Source organism: Sphaeramia orbicularis, chromosome 6, assembly GCF_902148855.1.
Source record: "Sphaeramia orbicularis chromosome 6, fSphaOr1.1, whole genome shotgun sequence".
Taxonomy (NCBI): Eukaryota; Metazoa; Chordata; class Actinopteri; order Kurtiformes; family Apogonidae; genus Sphaeramia; species Sphaeramia orbicularis.
The window spans coordinates 38,708,252-38,730,704 of NC_043962.1; the positions used below are offsets into that span (position 1 = coordinate 38,708,252).

Consider the following 22,453-nt stretch of genomic DNA (forward strand, 5'->3'; position numbering starts at 1 on the left):
GGTCTTTCGTATGTGTTTTCTTTATGTAATAATACATCCATTGTTCACTGTTCAATTGTTTTGTTTATTAACAAAAAAAGAACAAAAAGACAAAAACTGAAATGTTGAGAATGGAAAGATTGGTCATTGGTCACATACTTGTTACGTGACCACAATGTAATTTAAATGTATGTTGAATTTTTCTCAATATTTCTAAATAAAACTCTGAAAAAAAAAAGAAAGTAGGTCAAGGTCACTTATTTTCAATAGGCTTCTGCTCCATGCCAAGATGCATCCACGGTATAAATTTGGCACAGATATGTCAATGCATTCTTCAGATAATGCAATTATGTTGTTGAATGGACGGACGGACAGACAGACAGACAGACAGACAGATGGTTCCACTACCCCTTCAGCCTTGGGGTAAAAACTAAAACCACCACAGTTGATTTAAAGTTAAATCATTTCAACAGTCAGCTTTATTGTTCAGTAAAATTTCTAAAACAACATATTTACATGATTTGACCTCAGCAAGACCGGAGCCCCAGATCAGTACTGACATGAGGGTACAGACTGATCCAGGATCAGGTCCAGGGCTCTGTCAGTAAAAGTCCCAGCTGGACCAGTGCTCCTTCAGTCCTGAGCCACATCCTCCTCTTTCTGTCAGGACTCAGATGAACAGATTTACGTCCTGTTCTTAGACTTTCACCTGCAGTGTCGTGGTTTCCTGTTTGTCTTCCCTCTCTCTCCTCTTTCCTTTTCCTTGACTTTGTCTCCTGTCCTGTGTGTGTCCGTCTCATTTGTTAACTTTGCTTACGTTCTTTTCCATTGTTCTGTCTTTTCTTCTCTTTGTCTTTCTGTCGCTGATCCAGTCCAGTTTTTGCTGGTTTAATCTTGTGTCCTGTCAGTTTTTATTCTTCTTTCTGTGTTTCCTGCTCTTATTCCAGTGGTTTTCCATTCTCTTCTGTCCAGCTTGACTCGTTTTGCCCTATTTTTTTCCTGCTCCATCTCCACTCCTTTCAGTCTCTGTTAAACCATTTCCATTTCACCGTGAGTCTTTCAGATGACTTCCCCCGCCGTCAGTCTTCTCGGAGACTCCATCATGTCCGGTTGGCTGGAAAACGGCCTCGGACTCAACGGTCTGTCCCCGACCAGAAACCCGATGCTATCCGTACTGCCTTCTGCTCCGTCCTCCTCCGTCCCAGCATGCATCCTGCTCGACGCCGACAGCAGATGGACGTCGGAGTGGGCGTTAGCTACCGTGTGGCGTCGCACTCCGCCCGACTTCTCCAGGTAAGCCTCTCCTTCCTGTTCTACCAGCGGCGCCAGAGAGGACGAGTCTGAGGAGTTGTGATGCTGAGTGATGGTGATCTCTGGTTGGGATTGGTCGCTTAGCAACGATCCAGCTGAACGGAGATGACGGGACTCTAGATGGAGAAACAGAAAATACGCATGAGCAAACAGACACAGGTCATGTTGTGAGAAGAAACTTAACCTACAGAGACTGTAGGTATTTGGGCTGAGATTACTTGTATAATCCAGTTGTTTTTTATTATCACTTACACTCCAGTTTCTTTTCATTTTCTTTTTTTTTTTGGAGTTTCTGCTGCTCTGTTTTTTCCACAAAGAAATAAAAATCAAACATCCAGATCTAATGAATACTAAACATGTTTCCTGACTGCCATAAAATGATGAAATGAATTTTGTTTGAATTTTTCAGAATTAAAGGTGGGGTACGAGATCTTAGAAAAATGGTTCAAACAAGCTACATTTTGAAAACATCCAATTCAAAAGTCCAAACCCCTTTCTTCTGACACCCTCCCAAAGCCACGCCTCCAGAGGACTGGCATGTGCAATGCTTGTTCCCGAGGATTCACGAGCACTGCACAGCAACAATTCGTCAGCTTCGACCCCAGCTCCGGCTCCGATCCATGCATACCTCATTCAGTCTCCTCCAACCCCCCCGCTCTTCCAGAACAGCCCCAGTTCAGACCTATCTGACTAACGTTGCATTTCCTAGTGGTTTATGTTAGTGACAAAACAGTTTGCTGGTGAACTTTCCATCCTAATATAACTAATATAGCCAAGCTCTGGCTCTGGCTTCGTTTCCTGTACAGTCGCTCCAAGCCTCTGAGAACGCACGATTCATCCACGAAGAGGGGGGAGGGACAAATGGCAGTTGAGTTTGATAGACATATCACCGTTCAATCATTTCGATTGGGTGCTTAAAATGATTGGATGGTGTTTTTTCAGTCCTGTCTGTTCCACAGGTGACTACGTTTTTTTTTTTTTTTTTTGTTAGAGCATTTAATTAATTGGTTGTAATTGTGGTGTGAAGGGGATTTTAAGCAATATAGTAAAAAATGCTCCAGGAAAACATCTCGCCTTTAATCTAATGTATATAGGCATTTACACTCAAGTAACAAGAATGGAATTTTTTTTGCCATTGGAGACACATTTCAGTGTTACAGACATTGGTATGAAATTTTTCTTTGTGTTGACTCTGAATGACATGTTGAGATTTTTTTAAAAAACATACATTTATGAGTTTTCAGAGGTTTTATAATTCCTGTGATTTTCTTTGTTTTTGGTGCAGCCAGTGAGGTTTGTGTTTATGTTGTACTTGCGGTACGTTATATATATTCATTTCCTGTTGTGTTGTGTTGGTACATTTCTGTTCATATACTAATTTTATAAAAAGTTTGATGGCAGATTTTATGAAAATGATCTTGAACAGGTGAAATAAATTGAAGTGTGACCAGTGAGGGCCTGTGTATTTCCTAGAGGGAGTGAACTTACTATAATTATTATTCTATTTAATGTTTCCTGCCAACAACTTTTTATACTGTGACAGTACTTTCAAATCTTCCACTTATTCCAGGGGTTAAAACAACTGATACTTCTTATACTTTGGGGCTTAGTGTGACCATCTACTTCCTAAGGATGAAACATGTCTATGAGGCTCAGTGCTGTATTTTTAGTCAACAGTGTAGATCTATGGTTTAGTGAAATACGATAAACCAGGTTACAGACATACAAACAGTGCTGTTTATAAGAGGAATTCATTGCTGTTAGGATTTGATGATCATAATAATAACAAAAGTACAGGTGAGTCACCAGGAGGTTTTTCCTGGACTCCTTCAGGAAAATCCTCCTGTTGGACAGTTTCATGTGGCACAGATTAACACTATCTGTGGAGTCTCAATGAAGAAATGACACTTTCACCTCTGCTGCAGGTCAGTCATCAAGGCCAGAGGGTATTATTTAAAAAGTTAGTCACAAAAAAATATTCACATTACTGCTGTCAATTAAAAATTTTAATGAGATTAATCACAGGGTTGCTGTGGATTAATTTTCGATTAATCACAATTAAATATTATTCATTTTTAAACTATATTAATTGCATTTCATTTTGCATGAGCAAAGAGACTCAAGAAAAAAGGGAATATATATATGCACTTAACGTGTTTATTAACCACCTTCAACAGTTTCAACAAAACAGCTGTTCTGCCTTGGGTTTTTTTGTACTCAAATTTCCCATGAAGAGGGTCAACGAGCTGTTCAGAGTCAGTTAGAGTCATTCTGTGCTGCAGATGGGTTAATTGCGTTAACATTTTTAATCAGATTAATTATGATGGATTAATCTGCATTAACATGTTAATTTTGACAGCCCTAATTAAAATGCAAGTAAAGAGAAAAAGTTTAAAAAGAGTTTTACAGGTAAGTTTCAGATTATACTATTTGAAATAAACTTTAATAGCAGTTGTAACTTTTATTTTCCTTCTTTAAAAATGAAGTCGACCTGCATTTACTATTTAATATAAATGCTCTAGTGTGTTGTAGATAAGAGGTAAACAAGCATTTATAAACGCTACATGGCAACCATAATTTATTGAGTTTACCTCCATTATCTTTCGAGGCTTATAAAACTGATCCATCACCTGATGCCTTTTACAACTAAACTAATGACACGGGGCCTTTGACCAAAGTGTCAGAAAGTAACAAGATGGGATGAAAAAAGCAGCTATGAGTTTTAGTTTAAAGAAGAAAACTTGATGATTCCATTATACAGATGTGTGTCAACAGTGAGCTTTGTACTTTATTCAGTGAAACAGTCTGTGGATACATAGTGTTGATTCGTTGGTGATTTTGGTTCTGAGTGTGTTCTGGCACGAGACTTCCCCCTGCTGTTGAGTCTGGAAAATGAATACTACACAGAATGTCTTTAAAGTGTCTTACATACTGATGTGTCAAATTTGGAATCTGTTTCAATCGAGAGTCATTTTTAAAACCTCATTTTAATCTATACTCTATATCTATATTGGGCCAAAAGCTAAAACCGTTCACAAAGTAATAATGTAATAATGTATAGAAACACCAGGTGTTCATCAAGGACAGGGCCAGATGAGGCAGAGACACCGTCACAAATTACTAATAGCAGGTATCCCCAAAAAATGTACACCTTAGAGAACAGCAGTAGAACATGAGCCAGAGTCAGTCTGATAATAACAATAAACATAACATGCTGCGCACTTTTAATCCCCCTCGGCCAAATATAGTGGAAGATTCTGTTGAAAGTTACTGCCCTATAATTTAGATTAGATTGTCTTTGTGTAAAACTTTTGCATACATATGTATATTTGAAAGTACTCAGATATTATAACTACACAAGGCCATTTGACCCTGAAAAAGTAGGTCAAGGTCACCTATTTTCAATAGTCTTCTGCTCCATGCTAAGATGTATCCACAGTATAAATTTGGCGCGGATATGTCAATGCATTCTTCAGATAATGCTATTACGTCATTGAATGGACAGACGGACGGACAGACAGACGAAAAACTGATTACAATACCCCTCAGCTGGGGGGTAAAAATCCTTTATTAGCCTAACTATTGAACATGCCATTGCTAACGCCTCATTGTCTTAGGCTTGAATGATACAAAAAAAAAAACAAAACACTTCATTACTGTGAAGCATTGCAGCTATAGCTCAGATTCTGATACCATCAACAAGTATTTAAAGTCATTAACACTATTTTCAGCTCACCGGCTGATGGGCCATGAGCTACTGTGAAGGCAATGTGTCTGGCGTCTTCTTCGTCAGCAATTTTTTCAAACATCTTCTCTGACGAAATTACTGGCTGGATTCTTTTCAAATTGTATATGTCGTTTCCTTGGGACAATATCTACAAAGTGTGTTCACAGTTTTAACATATTTAGATTTTTGATGATTTTTTTAATTTTTATTTTAAACATTTGCCTTTAATTATAATGGGGCATATTTAGATGGCTGGATTGGCATGGAAATGGTTATAGATATCAATATAGTTACTACTGAGCACTGATAGGATGTCATGTAGTCGCAGAAAAAATTATTAGACCATCAAAAGTCATCAAAAACGATGGTTATGCAATCAAGTACTAACTCCTGTGTGTATCATCTGACTAAAACAGGCAGAAAAGAAAACACAGAATGCCAAAAAACACTGTTTTTGTCAGTACAATGCCATTGATCAGGGGTGTCAAACTCATTTTAGTTCAGGGGCCACATTCAGCTACATTTGATCTGCAGTGGGTGAACCTGTAAAATAATAATATAATAGCATATATATATATCATAAAGTCAACTCCAACTATGCTCTATGTTTTAGAGCGAAAAAAGTACATTTACATTATGAAAAGGTTTACATCTACAAACTACCCTTTCAAAAGATGTGAATAACATGAACAAACTGAAAAAATAAGTGTAATTTTAACAATATTCTGCCTCTGATTATCATCTACACATGTACATTATAACATACAGATCACAGTGGATCTACAAATACATAAAACATTTAGTAACGGGTGGAATCTTGTTAAAATTGTACTTACTTCTCTTAAGACATTTCAGGTTTTTCATATTTGTTCAGGTTATTCACATTTTTTGTGAAATTATTCTTTGTTTTAGTGGAAATACATGAAAATATTTACATTTACAAAAATTGGAGTTGTCATTATTTATATGTTCTTATGATAGTATTTTACTGGTTCTGACCCACTTGAGATTGAATTGGTCTGAATGTGGAACCTGAACTAAAAGGATTGTTAATATCTTAGTGTAATTTTTGCATTTCACAAATTCATCCCAAGGGCCGGATTGGACCCTTCGGCGGGCCGGCTTTGGCCCCCAAGCCGCATGTTTGACACCTGTGCCATAGATATTGATGTAAGAACTGAGGTGATCTTGATTATTATTAAGAAAACATGGAAAATGGATAGATATCAGCTCTTAAATTAAACTCTTATGAGATATTTTTGTTGCGATCATCGTATTGGTCCAAATAAATGTACCTTTAGTTGTACCAGGTATTAAAATGAACAAGAAACTGAAGAAAACAAGGGCTCGTCTAATAATTTTTTCAGCGACTGTATGTACACTTTCATTTAATTAGTTGAGTTCTCCTCCAGTGAAAGTACCACCCACTTCTATTGGGATATTGATCCTCTGCGTCAGGACCACAGCACCCTAACATAGCACCAGAACCTGACAACTTCACAAATCCAACTTGTTATTGATTCTTGGTAGAACATGCCGGTGAGATGCAGGTCCTATTTTTTAACACTATTATCCTCTTCTTCAGATGTGTCCTCCAGCTCAACACGTGTGTCGCCCGTTTCTTTTCTGCAGCTTGGAAACAAACCACAGCAGCTTAACCCGCTCACATCCCGCTGAGAGGATTTCGACTGAATTTTACTACAGCGCCACACTCCATGACCTTTGACCTCTGCTGGAAGCTGAACGGCTCACACAAATATGGTAACATGATTTCATGCAGCTGCTTTTAGCCTAATTATTTTCTTTTTTTTCCTGAACTTGCTTCTTGAAAGCCATCTGCTCTTTAATACAAATCACATGTTCTTTGTTTTACTGCAGAACATAAACCTGCAGAAACTACTGACATGTTGAAACAGTCTGTTGATGGTCAGTATGGTGCCATTATGGTGCTTTTGTACTTTTTTTTCTCTAATAAAATTCTAGGTTACAATTTCTTTGGAGTGTGCGCAGGTGTTTGAAATGAAAATAATAAATGTACAGTTTACAAAGATTGAGCAATTTGGACCAAAAATCCAACCTGAATAGCATATATCCCAGTATCTGAAGATGACAAAGCTGATTTTGTCATTGTACCGACTTCATTTATGTTGTTACCTTGAAAAAAATTGTCTTGGCAATCTTAAGATACCAAACAGTCATGAGGACAAAGGATTTTTTCCTCTTGTTAATGATGGTTTTGAGATGCCAGGACCACAGCAGGATGCATAGATGGCATCTCTACAACTGTAGAAAGTGATTTAAAGGAGTGACATTTTGCTTTTTTAAATGGAATTATGCATTTTAAAACATTTCCCTGTGGTCTACACAAACTGTAAATGCTCTGCTTGGGTCTGAATTCTTCATTAATTCATCTCCACAGGTCCACTTTCAACAATATTTCTGAGTAATGACACCAGAAAGGTCGTTTTGAGCGCTGGCCCTTTAAATGCAAATGAGCCAATTTATGCCCCACCCCCTCCAGGTTGTTGGCTGTGCTGCTCTGTCCCGTTCAACCAACAACTGAACATTTTAGGTAATCGGCTCAAAGTTTGGACATATTATCAGTATGGACTACAACCGCTGCTGCCGACAAACAGTTATGGTGAGAAATGTTTGTCGGAAGTCTTGACTGTATATATGCAAATATCATGATGTAACTAGTTATAAAACCTAACAAATTAAGAAGGAATTGAAACAGGTTGTAAAAATCCACTTGATTTTTGCCCAAATGAATATAAAGACAGCTTTGCAGCACCTGGAGGGTTCAAAATCAAACTTTTTGAACTATTAGGGTCCAAATATATACATAAATGAACCAAAGACTAATAAAAGTGGGTTTAGCAAAATATGACCCCTTTAAGGTGAAAATGTCAGATCGAGGAGCAGAAACTGCAAATCAACAAATTAGACTGTACTTAAACGACAGTCTAACACACTCATAACCTGCTGTGTGTCACTCTATTAATAAATACATTTGTTATTACATGAATTTGAACTCAGTTATCTGAGTTATTGCCTTCTGTGTAAAACAAGAAGCGCAGAGTGAACCAAATCTTAGCGCTTGTGTGGTGTTTTTAATAAGGATATCTTCACACTCATTCATACAAAGTACCAGACTTTAATAAGAGCTTCAAAGGTTCATGAACCAGTTAATTAAAAGTGGATTCAGATTTGATAAAACACTGTTAAATCCTGACCATAAGCTGTAAGCCGCGTAATCATGCAGAAAAAGTATCCAAATAGCTCTGAAATACAATACGCCCGTGCCTTTTAATTAAATGAATGGAGCCTAGAGCAGAACATAAGAGCCCTGCTGTCCAGGGAAGATCAGGCTTGGATTAAGGACAAAGCAGGATGCATGATCTACTGTTCATGTGCAGACGCTGGAGCTCGAGGCACAAGATTCTGCAGGTTCAGTTTCTGGACTTAAACCAAATAGTGCAACTCCACCACTGTGACTTACTGTAATCCTGTGTTATTATGTTACTGTTATCCCTGTATTTGGTGTCAATAGGTTTATCAGTATTAGAGGTACTGACCTAGAAGCAGCTCGTTTCTAGCGTGGACAACGTTGCTGAGATATGGAGACACGACGATCTCCACCAGACGCTCCAACTGGTAATACTCCAAACTGGGACCGCCGGCCTCGTGAATGCCCTGATCGAGAAAGAAAGAAATACATAAGAGAGAGAGGGACTTAGAGGATGGAAGACAAATAAAAACAACATATTTAGACCGGGTTTTTCTTTCTGATGGAAAAGAATTACAAGTGGTGTCAGGCATGACAAACCCCGCCCCTTGTGCATATCAATTGTCTCTATATATGTGCTAAGTCTGAAGTAAACTGCAACAAAATTGATGTTTTAAAAACATTTAAAATTTTGCCCATTATAAGTAAATGAGACAAGAAAAAAGATTTTAAAAATTTATAAAAAATTAGAACTTTGACCTACTTTTCCCAAAATGTAATTACACGTATTCTGGGTCACTGGTAATCTATAAACCCAGTTTGGTATAAATTCAACCAACAGTTTTGCTGCTAGAGTGTTAACAAACAAACAAACATACAAACAAACCGAACCAAAAACAACACCCCTTGCTTCCCCTTCAGGAGGCAGGGTAATTAAAAACACTCACAAGCACTAAAATACAAGGGTTTTCCGTATAATTATAACACTTATGCACACCATCACAGCATTTTTTCTTAGCAAAAAAGGGGAGAATAATGCCATTTATTGTCATGCTAAATCAGGTCAGATCCTTCCACTATTATTCTGACTATTTTAGTTTTACGAGTTACTTCAGGACATCATTTACCTCATCCATGAGTGTATTTATTTCACTTTTCTTGCTTATATAGTGTAGTGTAATAAGTAAGTGTGAAAATCTATGACTTGTGTTTTTAAAAAAATATTGTGATAATAGTAAAATATGACAATGACAAGGCACTGTGTTCATCAACTGGTGACATGTCCAAAGTGTTGAGATAGGCTCCACCCCAGACGATCCTCCAGAGAATTAACCCATAGAGACCCAAACAGCCACCGGTGACACAAACCATCAACAGATATAAACTGTTTAATACCTGTTGATTCATTAATCCTATCAATACATGTAAATAATTGGTGTAAAATACAGTTTGTCTTCTTTTCATGGTCATCAGATATGACCCATTTGGACATTCAGAGGCTCTGTAGTTACTGTGGAAACACTGTCACTGTCTTCTACAACACTGATTCACCAGTAAAACCCATGGAATTTGATAAATGGCAGTGGATGGAGACACTTGGTTTTACATTCAGTTAGCAATATCTCTGGTGAAAAAGTAACTTTTTCTTCATTTTTCTCTGTTTTGATGTAATTAACTTTGAATTTACTCTGAGTTTTCATGAACATCTACATGATCGGTGAAATAAATATAGGAAAATACATGATTTATACCAGAAAAATGCAAAATACAGAGGATAATATTATATTAAAAAATGGTGATAAATCAGTTAAGAAAGGTAGAAATAGAGAAAAGTTCATTTGGGAAGTGCCACAGAAGTAGCACTGGGTCTTTATGAGTTAAGCAGGTATTAGAGGAAGTGAATGAATGAACATCACACAGTCATGACCCTGACATGCACCTGCAGCGTCTAAACCAGCCAGAACCTTTGGAAAAACCCCTGGTGTGTCTATTTGTGGGTGTTTATTCACCTGCAGCACCAGCAGCATCTGTGTGATCGGTGGAGGGATGGACGCTGCTGTTCCCAGAGCTTCCTCCAGGTGGAGCTTCAACAGAACCAGGTCTCTAAAGGCCAACAGAGCCATCTGCCTCACCGTCAGCTCCTGACCCTACACAGACACACACTTATTACAGCCCCACCTTTGTAGTGATTACTGATAATTCAACATAATGGTAAAAGTTCTTCAGCTACCTTCCATTTTTATGTCATTTTATTAATTTCAGGTTTGACTGACTCTTTTAAATACATCTTTCTTATGGTTTAATGGCACCAAAGTGGAAAATTGGCAATTTATCTCAAGGTGTTCGACTTCTCATACCGACCCATAATATTTCTATGAGTGTCTACTAACACTAACATCATGGATTTAGTTACAACAGTGATCTAAGTCATTTCTTTGTTGCCCATAAAGTTGGAATTAAATATTTTTCCCTCTTCATGAAATGACTGTAACAATGAGATTTATTCTTCATAGATAAAGTGTAACTAGGACTCAATATCCTAGTATGCACCTGCTCAAAGGTGATGACTGATGTGTAGAAAGGAATAAAAAGAGGAATTTGTCTGCAAATAAAATGATTCCAACTTTAGGGACAACAGTGTATATTACACTGTTTTTTTGTCATATTTGCCCTGTGCAATTTTGTTCACAAAGCATAAGAGGCCAATAAAATAACTTTTTACTTGTGTGTTCTTTATTGGTAATATTAGCTAACTTTTGTAAATTGTATGTATTAAGCTTGTTATATTAGTAGCACACAAGAAATCATCATTGGTGGTAATTATTTGTATGACAACTAATTGTTAATTAAAATTGAAACAGAATTTACTTTAATACCAAACAGGTAAGAATATCCTTGTATTTAAAAAAAGAAATGAACTAATGTAAGCCTTACAGCACCACTTCTCTCTCTTTTTGTGTTTTTGAGTGAGTGTGGCAATTTTTTTGTGTGTAAAATTACCTTGAAAATCTGTGGAAATAAAAAGTAAAAAAAAAAAAAAGACCATTGTGTCTATATAAAAAAAACCCTAACAATTATAGAAAAGTGGCCACACCGAGTGACTCATAACTCGCTGAAAAATAGGACAAAGATGTCACAATCTAAAATATAAAATATCGTCCTAAAGTCTTCGGCAGCCTTTAACTTTGCTGTTTTTACAGGGTTGTAATATACAGGAAATACATGCACAGTACTGGAACACACACACTGCAGACAAAATAAAATCAGAATGAAGCAGCAGCTAAAGGTAAAGTCAGTATTTAGTCTTGGGTCAACTGTCTGGATGTTTTCTTATATAATCTTGTGTTATATTACACACCTTCAGAAAGTCCCACATGCTTTAATGGTCTTTTTTTATGTTCTTTTCAATCAAATCCATTTTTGTTTTTAATACTCTTTACATATTTGTTGTGTATTCCAGTTGCACATATATTAACACAATGACTGAGAAATGCAATATGCATATGCGTTTATGCGTTTCACAAAAAAAAATGTGTTTCAATACTGTGCACATATTTTCTGCAGATTTGTTGTTAGAAATAAAGACACAACCCTGCAAAACCAACAAAGCTAAAGGCTGTGTAAGAGTTTTGCACAGTACTGTATTTGCTGGTGAAGGTGTTCAAAAGTAAGAATCAAGAAGTTAGAATGAGTTTCAGGGTCAAGGTTGGGTTAAATATGTTAAGGTTAAGATTAGAGTAAAGAGCTTAAGGATGTGTTATGTCAGTCCTCACAGGAATATACAGACACAGGTGTGTGTGTGTGTGTGTGTGTGTGTGTGTGTGTGTGTGTGTGTGTGTGTGTGTGTGTGTCCCAGAGGCACTAAAGTCACTGATGGAAATCCCTAAACGATCCTGAGGTCATTAGAGTTCGGAGGTCAGAGGATTAACCCACTGAGCTCTGACCTGAAGGTAACGACTGCCTGCGAGTGGGACTCACCTGGACCGGGTAGAAGATGGCCTGCAGGGTGGGGAGGGTCTCTGTGAAGAATCTGTCCCACATGTCAGCGAGGATGACGAGCTGGTCATCACCTAAGGGGCCAGAACAGGAGGTTACCATGGAATCACATTAAGACTCCATCAACAACATGTCCAAAGAGGAAATGAGCTTGTTACACAGCTGCTTAATGTCCCTGTTGTTCTGATGTTGGCAAACACACACATGACAGAAACATGAAGTGACGCTTCAGCGAGTCCAGACTCAGAACCAGCCTCGAGACAGTTAACCCATAAGGACCCAGTGTGAGATTTGTGGCAGTTCTCAAATTAATTTTTCTCTATATTTAACCATCTTTAAGTGGTTTATCACCATTTATTGTAATATTATCTTCTGTATTTTTTTTTTCCCAGTGAAAATCAGGTATTTTCCAACATTTAATTTACTAATCATGTAGATGTTCATAAAAACTCAAAGTAAAGTTGTGGATTATTATATCAAAAATACAAAAAAACTGAAGAAAAACTGACTTTTTCAGCCAAATCCATCATTAACTGAACATAAACCAAGTGTCTCCATCCACTGTCATTGATCCAACTCCATGGGTTTTACTGGTGAATCAATATTGTAGAAGATGACAGTGTTTCCACATTCACTATGAAGCCTCTGAACGTCCAAATGGGTCATATCTAATGACCATGAAAAGATGACAAACTGTATTTTACACCAATTATTTACATGGATTGATAGGATTAGTGGATCAACAGGGATTAAACAGTTTATATGAGTAGATGATTTTGGTAGATGGTGGATATTTGGGTCTTTATGGGTTAATACAGTTGTTTTGAGGAGAAGTCTTAGTTAATATTAATTAAATTATTGACAAGGTTAAGGTTAAGCAGAATGAACGGTGATTGTGATTTTTTACTCCGAACATGCAATGAAATTTAACATATATGCACTAGCAAAACATACATAATAATACAAATATCACGAATCATAACAATGTTAGACAGAAGAAAAGCACAATAATTCCATTTACATGTCCGAAAAGGGGTGGGAAGAAGTGCAATTTATTTAATCCTACCCCCTCTCCTTACAATGTTGTTAATAATATATGTCCTTCTTCCTTTTACATTACTCCTCTATATTTATATATTTATTCACACACAAACACACACATTCATCCATATACACATACATATGTTTATACACATACACAACATACAAATACACATATAATCTTTTACCAGTGCCTTTCTTAGTTGTGCTGGCGAATAAATAAACAAATAATAACTAATTCAAGGAAGGAAATATATACGTAAACAACAGTGAACATTATGGTGACAGTTAATAACCCTCATCCCTATATCTTGTGCAAAACATGTTCGTATAAGTGTTTTTGAATTGTCTTATGTTTGAACATTCCTTGTGCTCCTCCCTCAGCCTATTCCGTACTTTAACACCACACACACATATGCTCAAACTTTACCTAGTAGTGCGCACCCTCTGAATTTTGAAATTAAATCTACCCCTTAAATTATAACTCCCTTCCCTTTCAGTGAATAATTTCTGTATGTTTTCTGGTAGTAGATTATTTTTGGCTTTGAATATGATTTGTGTTGTTTGTAGTTCTATGATGTCTTTGAGTTTTAGTAACTTTGACTGTAAAAATAATGCATTTGTGTGATCTGTGGAAGCTGCCTTGTGAATGAGCCTTACCGCTTTCTTTTGTAGAATGATTAGTGGATGGATTGTACTGTACTGTACCTCTGCACAGTAACTTATACAGGGTGGGGAAGCAAAATTTACAATATTTTGAGGCAGGGATTGAAAGACAGTGTATGACCAATTAGTTTATTGAAAGTCATGAGAATTTATTTGCCACAAGAAAATTTACATAATAGAAAATGTTTTTATTCTATGTGTCCTCCTTCTTTCTCAATAACTGCCTTCACACGCTTCCTGAAACTTGCGCAAGTGTTCCTCAAATATTCGGGTGACAACTTCTCCCATTCTTCTTTAATAGTATCTTCCAGACTTTCTCGTAATAGTTTTGCTCATAGTCATTCTCTTCTTTCCATTATAAACAGTCTTTATGGACACTCCAACTATTTTTGAAATCTCCTTTGGTGTGACGAGTGCATTCAGCAAATCACACACTCTTTGACGTTTGCTTTCCTGATTACTCATATGGGCAAAAGTTTCTGAAAAGGTATGGATAATAGTGTTAGGTATGATTATGACATCAACATATGTTTGGTTTCAAAACAACTGACGTAGTGCCTGCTGAGAAAAAACAACTAAATGTTCATTGTAAATTTTGCTTCCCCACCCTGTATATGGTAGAACTATGGAACAGTAGAGAATGCAGAGTGATTTGTGATCCAGAAACTGTTTTGCTTTATTTATTTTGCTTTATTTTAAACGGTCACCACCTGAATAGGAATGAAGGAGTGGAAACCAGTCAACCACTTCCTTTAGGTTTATAGATGAGAGGAACACTGATACAGCTTTAATCACAGTGTTTTTGTTATGATTAAATCTAAAAGCAGAGGAGTTGATGTTGTGAAGAGCGACCCTTCATCTGTGGGACCAAACAGTGGAAAAAATATGAATGGAGAAAGACACATCATGTTTTGGTTCTGCTTGAACTGTGCCATCATTTACACACATCGTTAGCCTTGTAGCAAAATTGTCTCAGTCATATTTCTGGCCAAATTGTGATATTTACATAATTTAACTCTCCTAACATTGTTGCTTCATTTTATGCAAATATCACAATTTGTCCAAAAAATGACTTGGGCAGTTTTGCTATGAGGCTAACGATATGTTTGTCAGTTTAAAAGCGTATTTTATGAGCCAAGCAATTTGCAGTTTTTGTTTTTTTTGCAAAGATGATAAATAAATGTCTATTTTTGTACTTCAGCTCAATGGACTGCATTTCATGGCACCAACACCAAAATGTTGTGACACGTTTTACCTCAATCTTCCAGACCGAGGTGAGAAAGTATTAAAAGAGGTGTTAACATTACAGTCTGGTCACGATGAAACTGCAGAGATATCTACAGTGACTCTGAACAGATCTTGGACAGAGAAAGTTACAATGATGTCACCTCTGCAACATTTAGGTGTGTAGCCTGTACATTTACGTCATTTCACAGTCTGATAGTTTAACAGTTTCCCGACAAACTGAAACTTTTTTTTACTTGTAAAATTAGCGATTAAACTAAGAAACATATGTGCAAATGGTGGCATCATTCAAAGGGCTTAAAAATTCTATTGACTATACCACAATTTTTTATTCTGAAATAAGGTCCAATAGGTCACAACGGGAAGGGGCGGGGCTTTAGCGCTCTGTACAACAGACAACAGTGTCTGGATCCTGAGTGAGTTTTTAATTTGTTGTACTTTTATTTGTTTTAATTGTGGTACATACTAGCATTTTAGCCATAATCTGGCATATTTGCATCTGCTGTTCTGCTGTCTCAATACAGATGTTCATTAATGTGTACTGTCTAAACTAAATAAATAATGAATAAAAAATAAAAAGTCACAGAGCAGAGCCTCATAAGGATGGAGAGACAAAAACATTAAAACTAGGGCTGGGCAAGTTAACGCGTTATTACCGTATTAACGCATTCATTAAATAACGCCGACAATTTTTTTATCTCACGTTAATGCCTTTTTATTATAGCTCCTATTTTTCTGCCCCTGCTTGTGTGTGTGTAGCGATTAGCTCTGCAGATAGACAACAGGTTTCCCAAGAAAAGCCGGATGCTGAAAACTTCTGTCCAAATCTTTTCCTTGAGACTCACTGTAAAACTGCAACATACATACAAAATATGTCTCAGTTCTGTTCATTGCCTTAGTACATTTACATGACATTATACATTTAAATGAATGGGAAAATGATTGCTAGCTTGATGCTAACTTGAATGGGAAAATCCATAGACACGCTAACGATTAACATTTACAGATTAATTTAAGATTTACATCTTTTTATTGAGCAACAAAGGTTCACATCAGAGATATTTTATACTATTCATTCTTACAACAACTGAACATAAAATACTCACAGGCAAATGTTTTTGGGGCCATACAAACAGAGTGAAAGAAACGTGTCTGTTAGTTCCTTCTTATGTACGAACTGGCTATGGTAACACCGCAAGGACAAAACATACGTTACTGCAACTTATTCTGACCACTAGAGAGCCCCCTTTGCTTGCTTTGAACAACTGAACATCACATATTATTGGGCTTATTAGTATCAGTACTTATTAGTGGCTTAAGACTCCTGTCAACCCTAACCCTAACCCTAACCCTAAATAAACTGGTGGGGACATAAACATGGAGAAAAGTACCGGTCTTTTACATGGACATTTTCATTTTAAATGTCTTCAGATGGTGGGGTTGAGAAAGACAAAGTTGTTTGTAAGCACTGCAATGTGGAATTATTTTTATCACCGGAGTACTTCAAGTCTGAAATATCACTTAAAGGCAATACATGCTGCTGATGCCGGCAACACCCCCCCCCAATATAACTATGTGATTACTAGTGATTAATCACAGAAATCTACGTGATAAAACATTTTAATCGCTGCTCAGCACTAATTAAAACTATAATAATAATGGCCAAGACCCATCGTTAACACCAACAAACTAAAAATCTCAAAACCTTCAACCTATGTCTATATGTAAACTGAGCACCTGAAGGTTTTTGCGATATTAAAATATTTCTTTCGCCACTAAACAGACTCACCTGAGTGGAGGAGAATCTGATCCAGGACTTCAGACAGACCTCGGGTCAGCAGCTGGTTCTGAAAGACATTAAGTTCATTTGTGAAACATTTTGTGGTTTATTGTTTAAATATACAACATCATTTATAAGTAAGAAAAAAAAACAGAAATAAATAAAAACGATTGAGACCATCTATTGGTTGTGGTTCCCAAAAAATATTACAACTAAAAATGGATTGAAGGAATGAGAGTGAAAATACCAAGCTACTTTTTTAATGCATTAAAATATTCCAGGAAATTCAGCAGTTCAGTTCAAGGTTGAAAATAGTTTTACTAAAATTCATGGTTGTTTGGTACTTTAACAGATGCAGATTATTATAGGATAAGTGTGGCTCCACATGTATTTTCATGAATAAATATAGTTACTATGAAGTCCCACCCTGAGTGAAAAATCCAGGACATTTCCTCTGTGTGAGAATGAAACCGTTTGTCTAATTCCGATGTTTTGTACTGAAGTAAATATAATGGTAATAATGATTTGGTTCATTTGTAACATATCAGTAGAGACAGAACTTGGCTTTGTTTGTAGATTTGTTGACTTTTCACAGCTTTAAGCATGAATCATGAGAAAAATTATCCATATTTTTTACAAATGCATGATACAAATTTAAATCTGTGTGAATTTTAATAGAATTGGGTTATAAACACGTTAAAACAAAGGCATTTTAAGTGTTATGTTACTCTGTGGAGGCATCAATCCACACAAATAACATACCTTATTACTGTTATTATTTATTTACCACAACTGTGTGCTCCCTGATAATCCATTATCATTATCATTATTTTTGTGTTAGACTGTATTAGGTTAGTGTTAAATCATATCAGCCTGCGGAGTTCACGTCTTAACAGGGATGATAATTATATCAAGCAAAATAATTACATCATCTAGACCTGACCACATACAGTACGTACAGACAAAAAAAAACAAAAAACTTGTCACTGGTCCAAACAGTAACCGTCAGTGCTGAGCTGATGCAGAATGAGAAACCAACAGTGCAGATGTGTGCTGTGTTAGTGTAGTGTCTACTGTGGGTTTCCTGTGCAACACCAGCAAACAAACAGTAGAGGCATGAAGAACCCAACGACTGGATTCACACCATCACAGAAAGTCAAACACAAAGGTAAAGGTCAGTGAAAATACACAATAGTGGATGAAGAACTATCACTGTCTAAAAGCACTAATGCAATAATACACTGTACATTTAGTTTGCATTTGCAGGTTAGAAGCTGTTTACGAGCAGAGGAAGTTGTGAAATCAGCTTTTTTTTTTTTTTGATCTTCACACCACAAAAGCTTTAGATCAAGCGTCAGCGTTGCACAGTCAGAACGTCATATCTGTTATATCTGCTGAGGATGTGTGTTCTGGTCAGAATTACAGTCTTTAGGTTTACTGGTACAGTAAACAAACATATTTTTGTGGTTGATTTAGTCCTGTGGTTCCACTAAAAACAAACAGAAGAACTGTAGTATTTAACAGGTGACGCTTGCATGGTTTTATGCTAATGTTTTTTTATTTTATTTTATCTGAGGTTTCCTGACAAGTTACGATACAAGTTTTGCATAGAATTCACATATTTTTGCAAACTCATCTTTAGTTCTAATCATGACGATGCTCCATCACGTTTTAAATCTATTAAATAGTCAATAAGGAACCAGGCATTGAGAAAATTAGCCTTAGTAAACTCACAAAAAGTACAATCTCTAAATCTGTCAGACCAATTCCACTTCTATATTTTCCCAACTCACTCAGTCCTAGTAAACAGTAGGTTATCAAATGTAGAATCAAATACAAGGGTGTCAAACTCATTTCAGTTCAGGGGCCACATCCTTCCAGTGTGATCTGAAGTGATCCGGACCGGTAAAATAATAACATCATAATATATAAATAATGTCAATTCCCAATTTTTCTCTTGGTTTTAGTGTGAAAAAAGTAAAATTACACGATAAAAACATTTACATCTATAAACAATCCTTTTAAAAAATGTGATTAACATGAACAATCATGAAAAAACTGAAATTTATTGAGAATATTTAACAATATTCTGCCTCAGTTTATCATTCACATGTGTATTACAACTTACACATCACAATGGATCTACAAATACACATTAAAATTAAACTTCTCTTAATACTTTTCAGGTTTTTTGCATTTTTGTGAAAAGAGTGTAATTTTGCTTTTTTTTTTTTTTTTTTTTTACACTAAATCAAAGAGAAGAATTCAGAGTTGACATTATTTATAGTTATTATGATGGTATTTTACTGGTCCCACCCACTTGACATCAATTTGGGCTGAATGTGAAACCTGAACTAAAACGATTGTTAATGTGCAGTTTTTGCATTTCACAAATTCATCTCACGGGCCACACTGGACCCTTTGGCGGCCCAGTTTTGGCCCGAGGGCTGTATGTTTAACACCCCTGATCTAATGTATTCAGACTAATTCTTCTGTTTTTCAGTCTTTTCCAGACTGTCTGAGAATCAGTTTCTGTTTGGAGGTTCCTGTGTGAGGCCCAGTGTCATTTTATCTGGACGTTTAACTTTCCAGACTGGATCACAGCGGTTGCGTGCCAGGATGTAAACCGGAAACACTCGTCAGGTGTGACACGAAGAGCTGAGGCAGACACAGAGCAGATTACAGAGCAGCCTGGCAGGAAAACTGTCTCTGCACAGGAAGACAACGTCCGTCCTCCTCGGGCCGATCAGCGTCCTCGGCACCATCTGCTGACCCACAGCTCCTCGTGTGAGGCTGCTTAATGAAGGGATAAGGAACCATTTGGCCACTCAGTGTCTGCAGCTTGAGGGCAGGTGGGGCAACAATCAGCTTAGTTTAAGAACAGTAAGAGTTTCACCTACAACTGGGCAGCCTCAGGTCACCAAGTATAGACTAGATCTGTCTAGAGAGCTAAAACATAGGACCAATGGACCTGTAGCTCACCGGCATGTTCTATCAACAATCGATAACTTGAGTTTGTGAGCTTGTCAGGTTCTGCACTATGTTAGAGATCAATCTTCCAATAGAAGTGGGTGGTACTTTCACTGGAGGATAACTCAACTAATTAAATGGAAGTCCATATATGACTTCCTATCAGTGCTCAATAGTAACTATACGGCCTGATCAAACTCAAGGGTACCAGAAAGGGTGCACATATAGATAAAAAAAAATAATGCTCTATCAAAAAATCAGACAGGCCATTTTATTTGTCTGATATTTCTCTTTTAAAGTCCAAAATATTGTTGTATTATGGTGTCTACTAAAGATTTTGCAGGCTTGTACCCCTGTCAAATCAGAAATTATTTGGTATACGGACACTACAGCCTAATAGCCTCCATATTTAATGCCTACAAAGATATACAAATGTTTCAGCACTCAGGATAATCATGCATTGTTTATTGCATAGATGTCGTGTCCAAAGCATGCATGCTGAAAAATTCCATATATTGACAGAAACAATAAAATTAGACCCACATATCTGATATGGTGTACGGACACTACTTGGTGTACGGACTCTTCAAGATTGGAATGGAAATCTGGCTTACCACATGGTGGCATCTCTGTTAGATCTGTAACTAAGTCTTCCTGGTACAGGAGGAAATAAACATTTGTGAACAAGTTATAACAATATATCTATAAGGCATATACACAACACGACACTACATGAATTTTGGCGAACACGCCATTGAAAACATGCGGTTCTACGTAAATATCTGTTTGCCACATTGTTACCAAATTTTCTGCAGCCAGGGAGCAGACCAAAATCTGTCTAGTTGTGCATAATTAGTCATAATAATACTTAAGTAACAGGTTCCTATTTTGTTATTACAATTAAATGTCTGTAAAAGAAGGGTTTTCAGAACAAAATGGTTGATTGTCTTAATACTGAAAATAAGAATTGATAATCAAACAGCTGTTCAACAAAAATGATCAATAAATGAAAAGCAATGTGATGTGTGTATTTTGTAATAAAAAACACACAGGAGTTGAGTAGTAATTATTTATTGTGTTACAAAACATTATGTACAATAATTTTGCTCTCTTATAAAAATAAAATTGTGCACGTTTTCACGCTTATTGGGTCGCCATTTTATCAGTTTTTATCCGATTTTCTTCAAATTTGGAGGATTGCAAGATCTAGAAATAAGATGGCCAAAGAAACATTTTGGGAATGGTTTGGGGGTATCTTTTAGCAATACTGATTAATAACTGATGCAAATATACTTGTGCACCTTGATTGTGATCAGGCCGTATAGTGATATCTCTAACTATTTACATGTTATAAGTCATCAGAATATGGCCCATTTTTAATAAAGGCAAGTGAATAAGTTAAAAATAATAATTTTTTAAATGCAAAAATAAACATTTCTCAAAACTGTGAGCAAACTTCGTAGATATTTTCCCAAGGAAGCTACATATAAAACTTGAAATGAATCCAACCAGTAGTTTCAGAGAAGAAGATGTTTGAAGAAATTGCAAACAATGATGATGACAAAGACTACAACAGACACAGCGTCTTCACAACAGGTCATGGCCCATCGGCGGGTGAGATAAAAAGTCTATCAGTTTGACTATGAAACGTTACTCACTTCTGTCTCTGACTCAGAATGAAGAAGCTGATCATGTGGTTTAGACGGTTTTCAGGTTGTTCTGATGATGAGAGATAAGCAGCAGGTTACGCTGAAGGCTGCAACTGGTGTTTTTCTTTAAGATTTAGACTAAAACAAGTTCTTGGATAGTAGACAAAATGATTAAGTGCACGTTGTATGGATCTAATGTAAGACAGAAATCTACAGAACCATTGTTTTACTTTCCTGAAACATTAATTCCACTGACGAACTTCTACAGTCGGATGTAATAGGTCTGTTATGCACACAGTCTGATGTCTACTTTAGGCCTGTACTATTTTCTTTCATTTTCTGTAGTGTTTTTATTGAGCCTTTACCACTTTTGTTAAATAATTATTATGACATAATCAAACATTATGAGGTTAGAGCTGAGACTGAAACCTCAACGTACTGAACATAAACCTGACATGACCAAAAGCAAGATGTCAGTTCCTATCCTGTCTCCACTGTTGGATGAAATAAAAAAAAAAAAAAAAAGAAAAGCCAACTACTTTATTTACTACATAATCTCTTGATCAATGGCAAACATTGGATTTGCACAATTTTCTTCCCTTTTTTTGTCAGTGTAACATCTTGAGGTTTAAGACTACACAGACAAACAGCTGTATCTGTATTTACTCTCTGTATCATTGCATCGTTACATTATTCTGTTTTAAAACATAAAACTGCACTCTCAAAAAATTAATATCATACAAAAGCTATTTTCTCTGTAACTGAATCAAAACAGTGAAACAGTGAAAGTGTGGATGTTTTTAAAGCAAAGCTCAAGACCCACTTGTTCACTTTGTGTTATAAGTCGTGATGTGCTTTTA

The 22,453-nt window shown here is 36.5% G+C and overlaps 1 protein-coding gene across 2 annotated transcripts in view; it reads right to left on the reverse strand.

Moving 5' to 3' along the window:
- Positions 1–435: 435 nt before the first annotated feature.
- The window catches only part of prr5l (proline rich 5 like), a 54,127-nt gene continuing 32,109 nt past the window's right edge, over positions 436–22,453 (reverse strand). For both annotated transcript variants that reach the window (XM_030137415.1, XM_030137416.1), the window contains 5 exons: positions 16,984–17,041; positions 12,225–12,316; positions 10,256–10,393; positions 8,596–8,713; positions 436–1,406 (listed from right to left, as the gene is read on the reverse strand). In XM_030137415.1, coding sequence (XP_029993275.1) covers positions 1,039–1,406; positions 8,596–8,713; positions 10,256–10,393; positions 12,225–12,316; positions 16,984–17,041 — 774 coding nt within the window. In that variant the 3' untranslated portion in view covers positions 436–1,038. The remainder of the gene's footprint in view (positions 1,407–8,595; positions 8,714–10,255; positions 10,394–12,224; positions 12,317–16,983; positions 17,042–22,453) is intronic.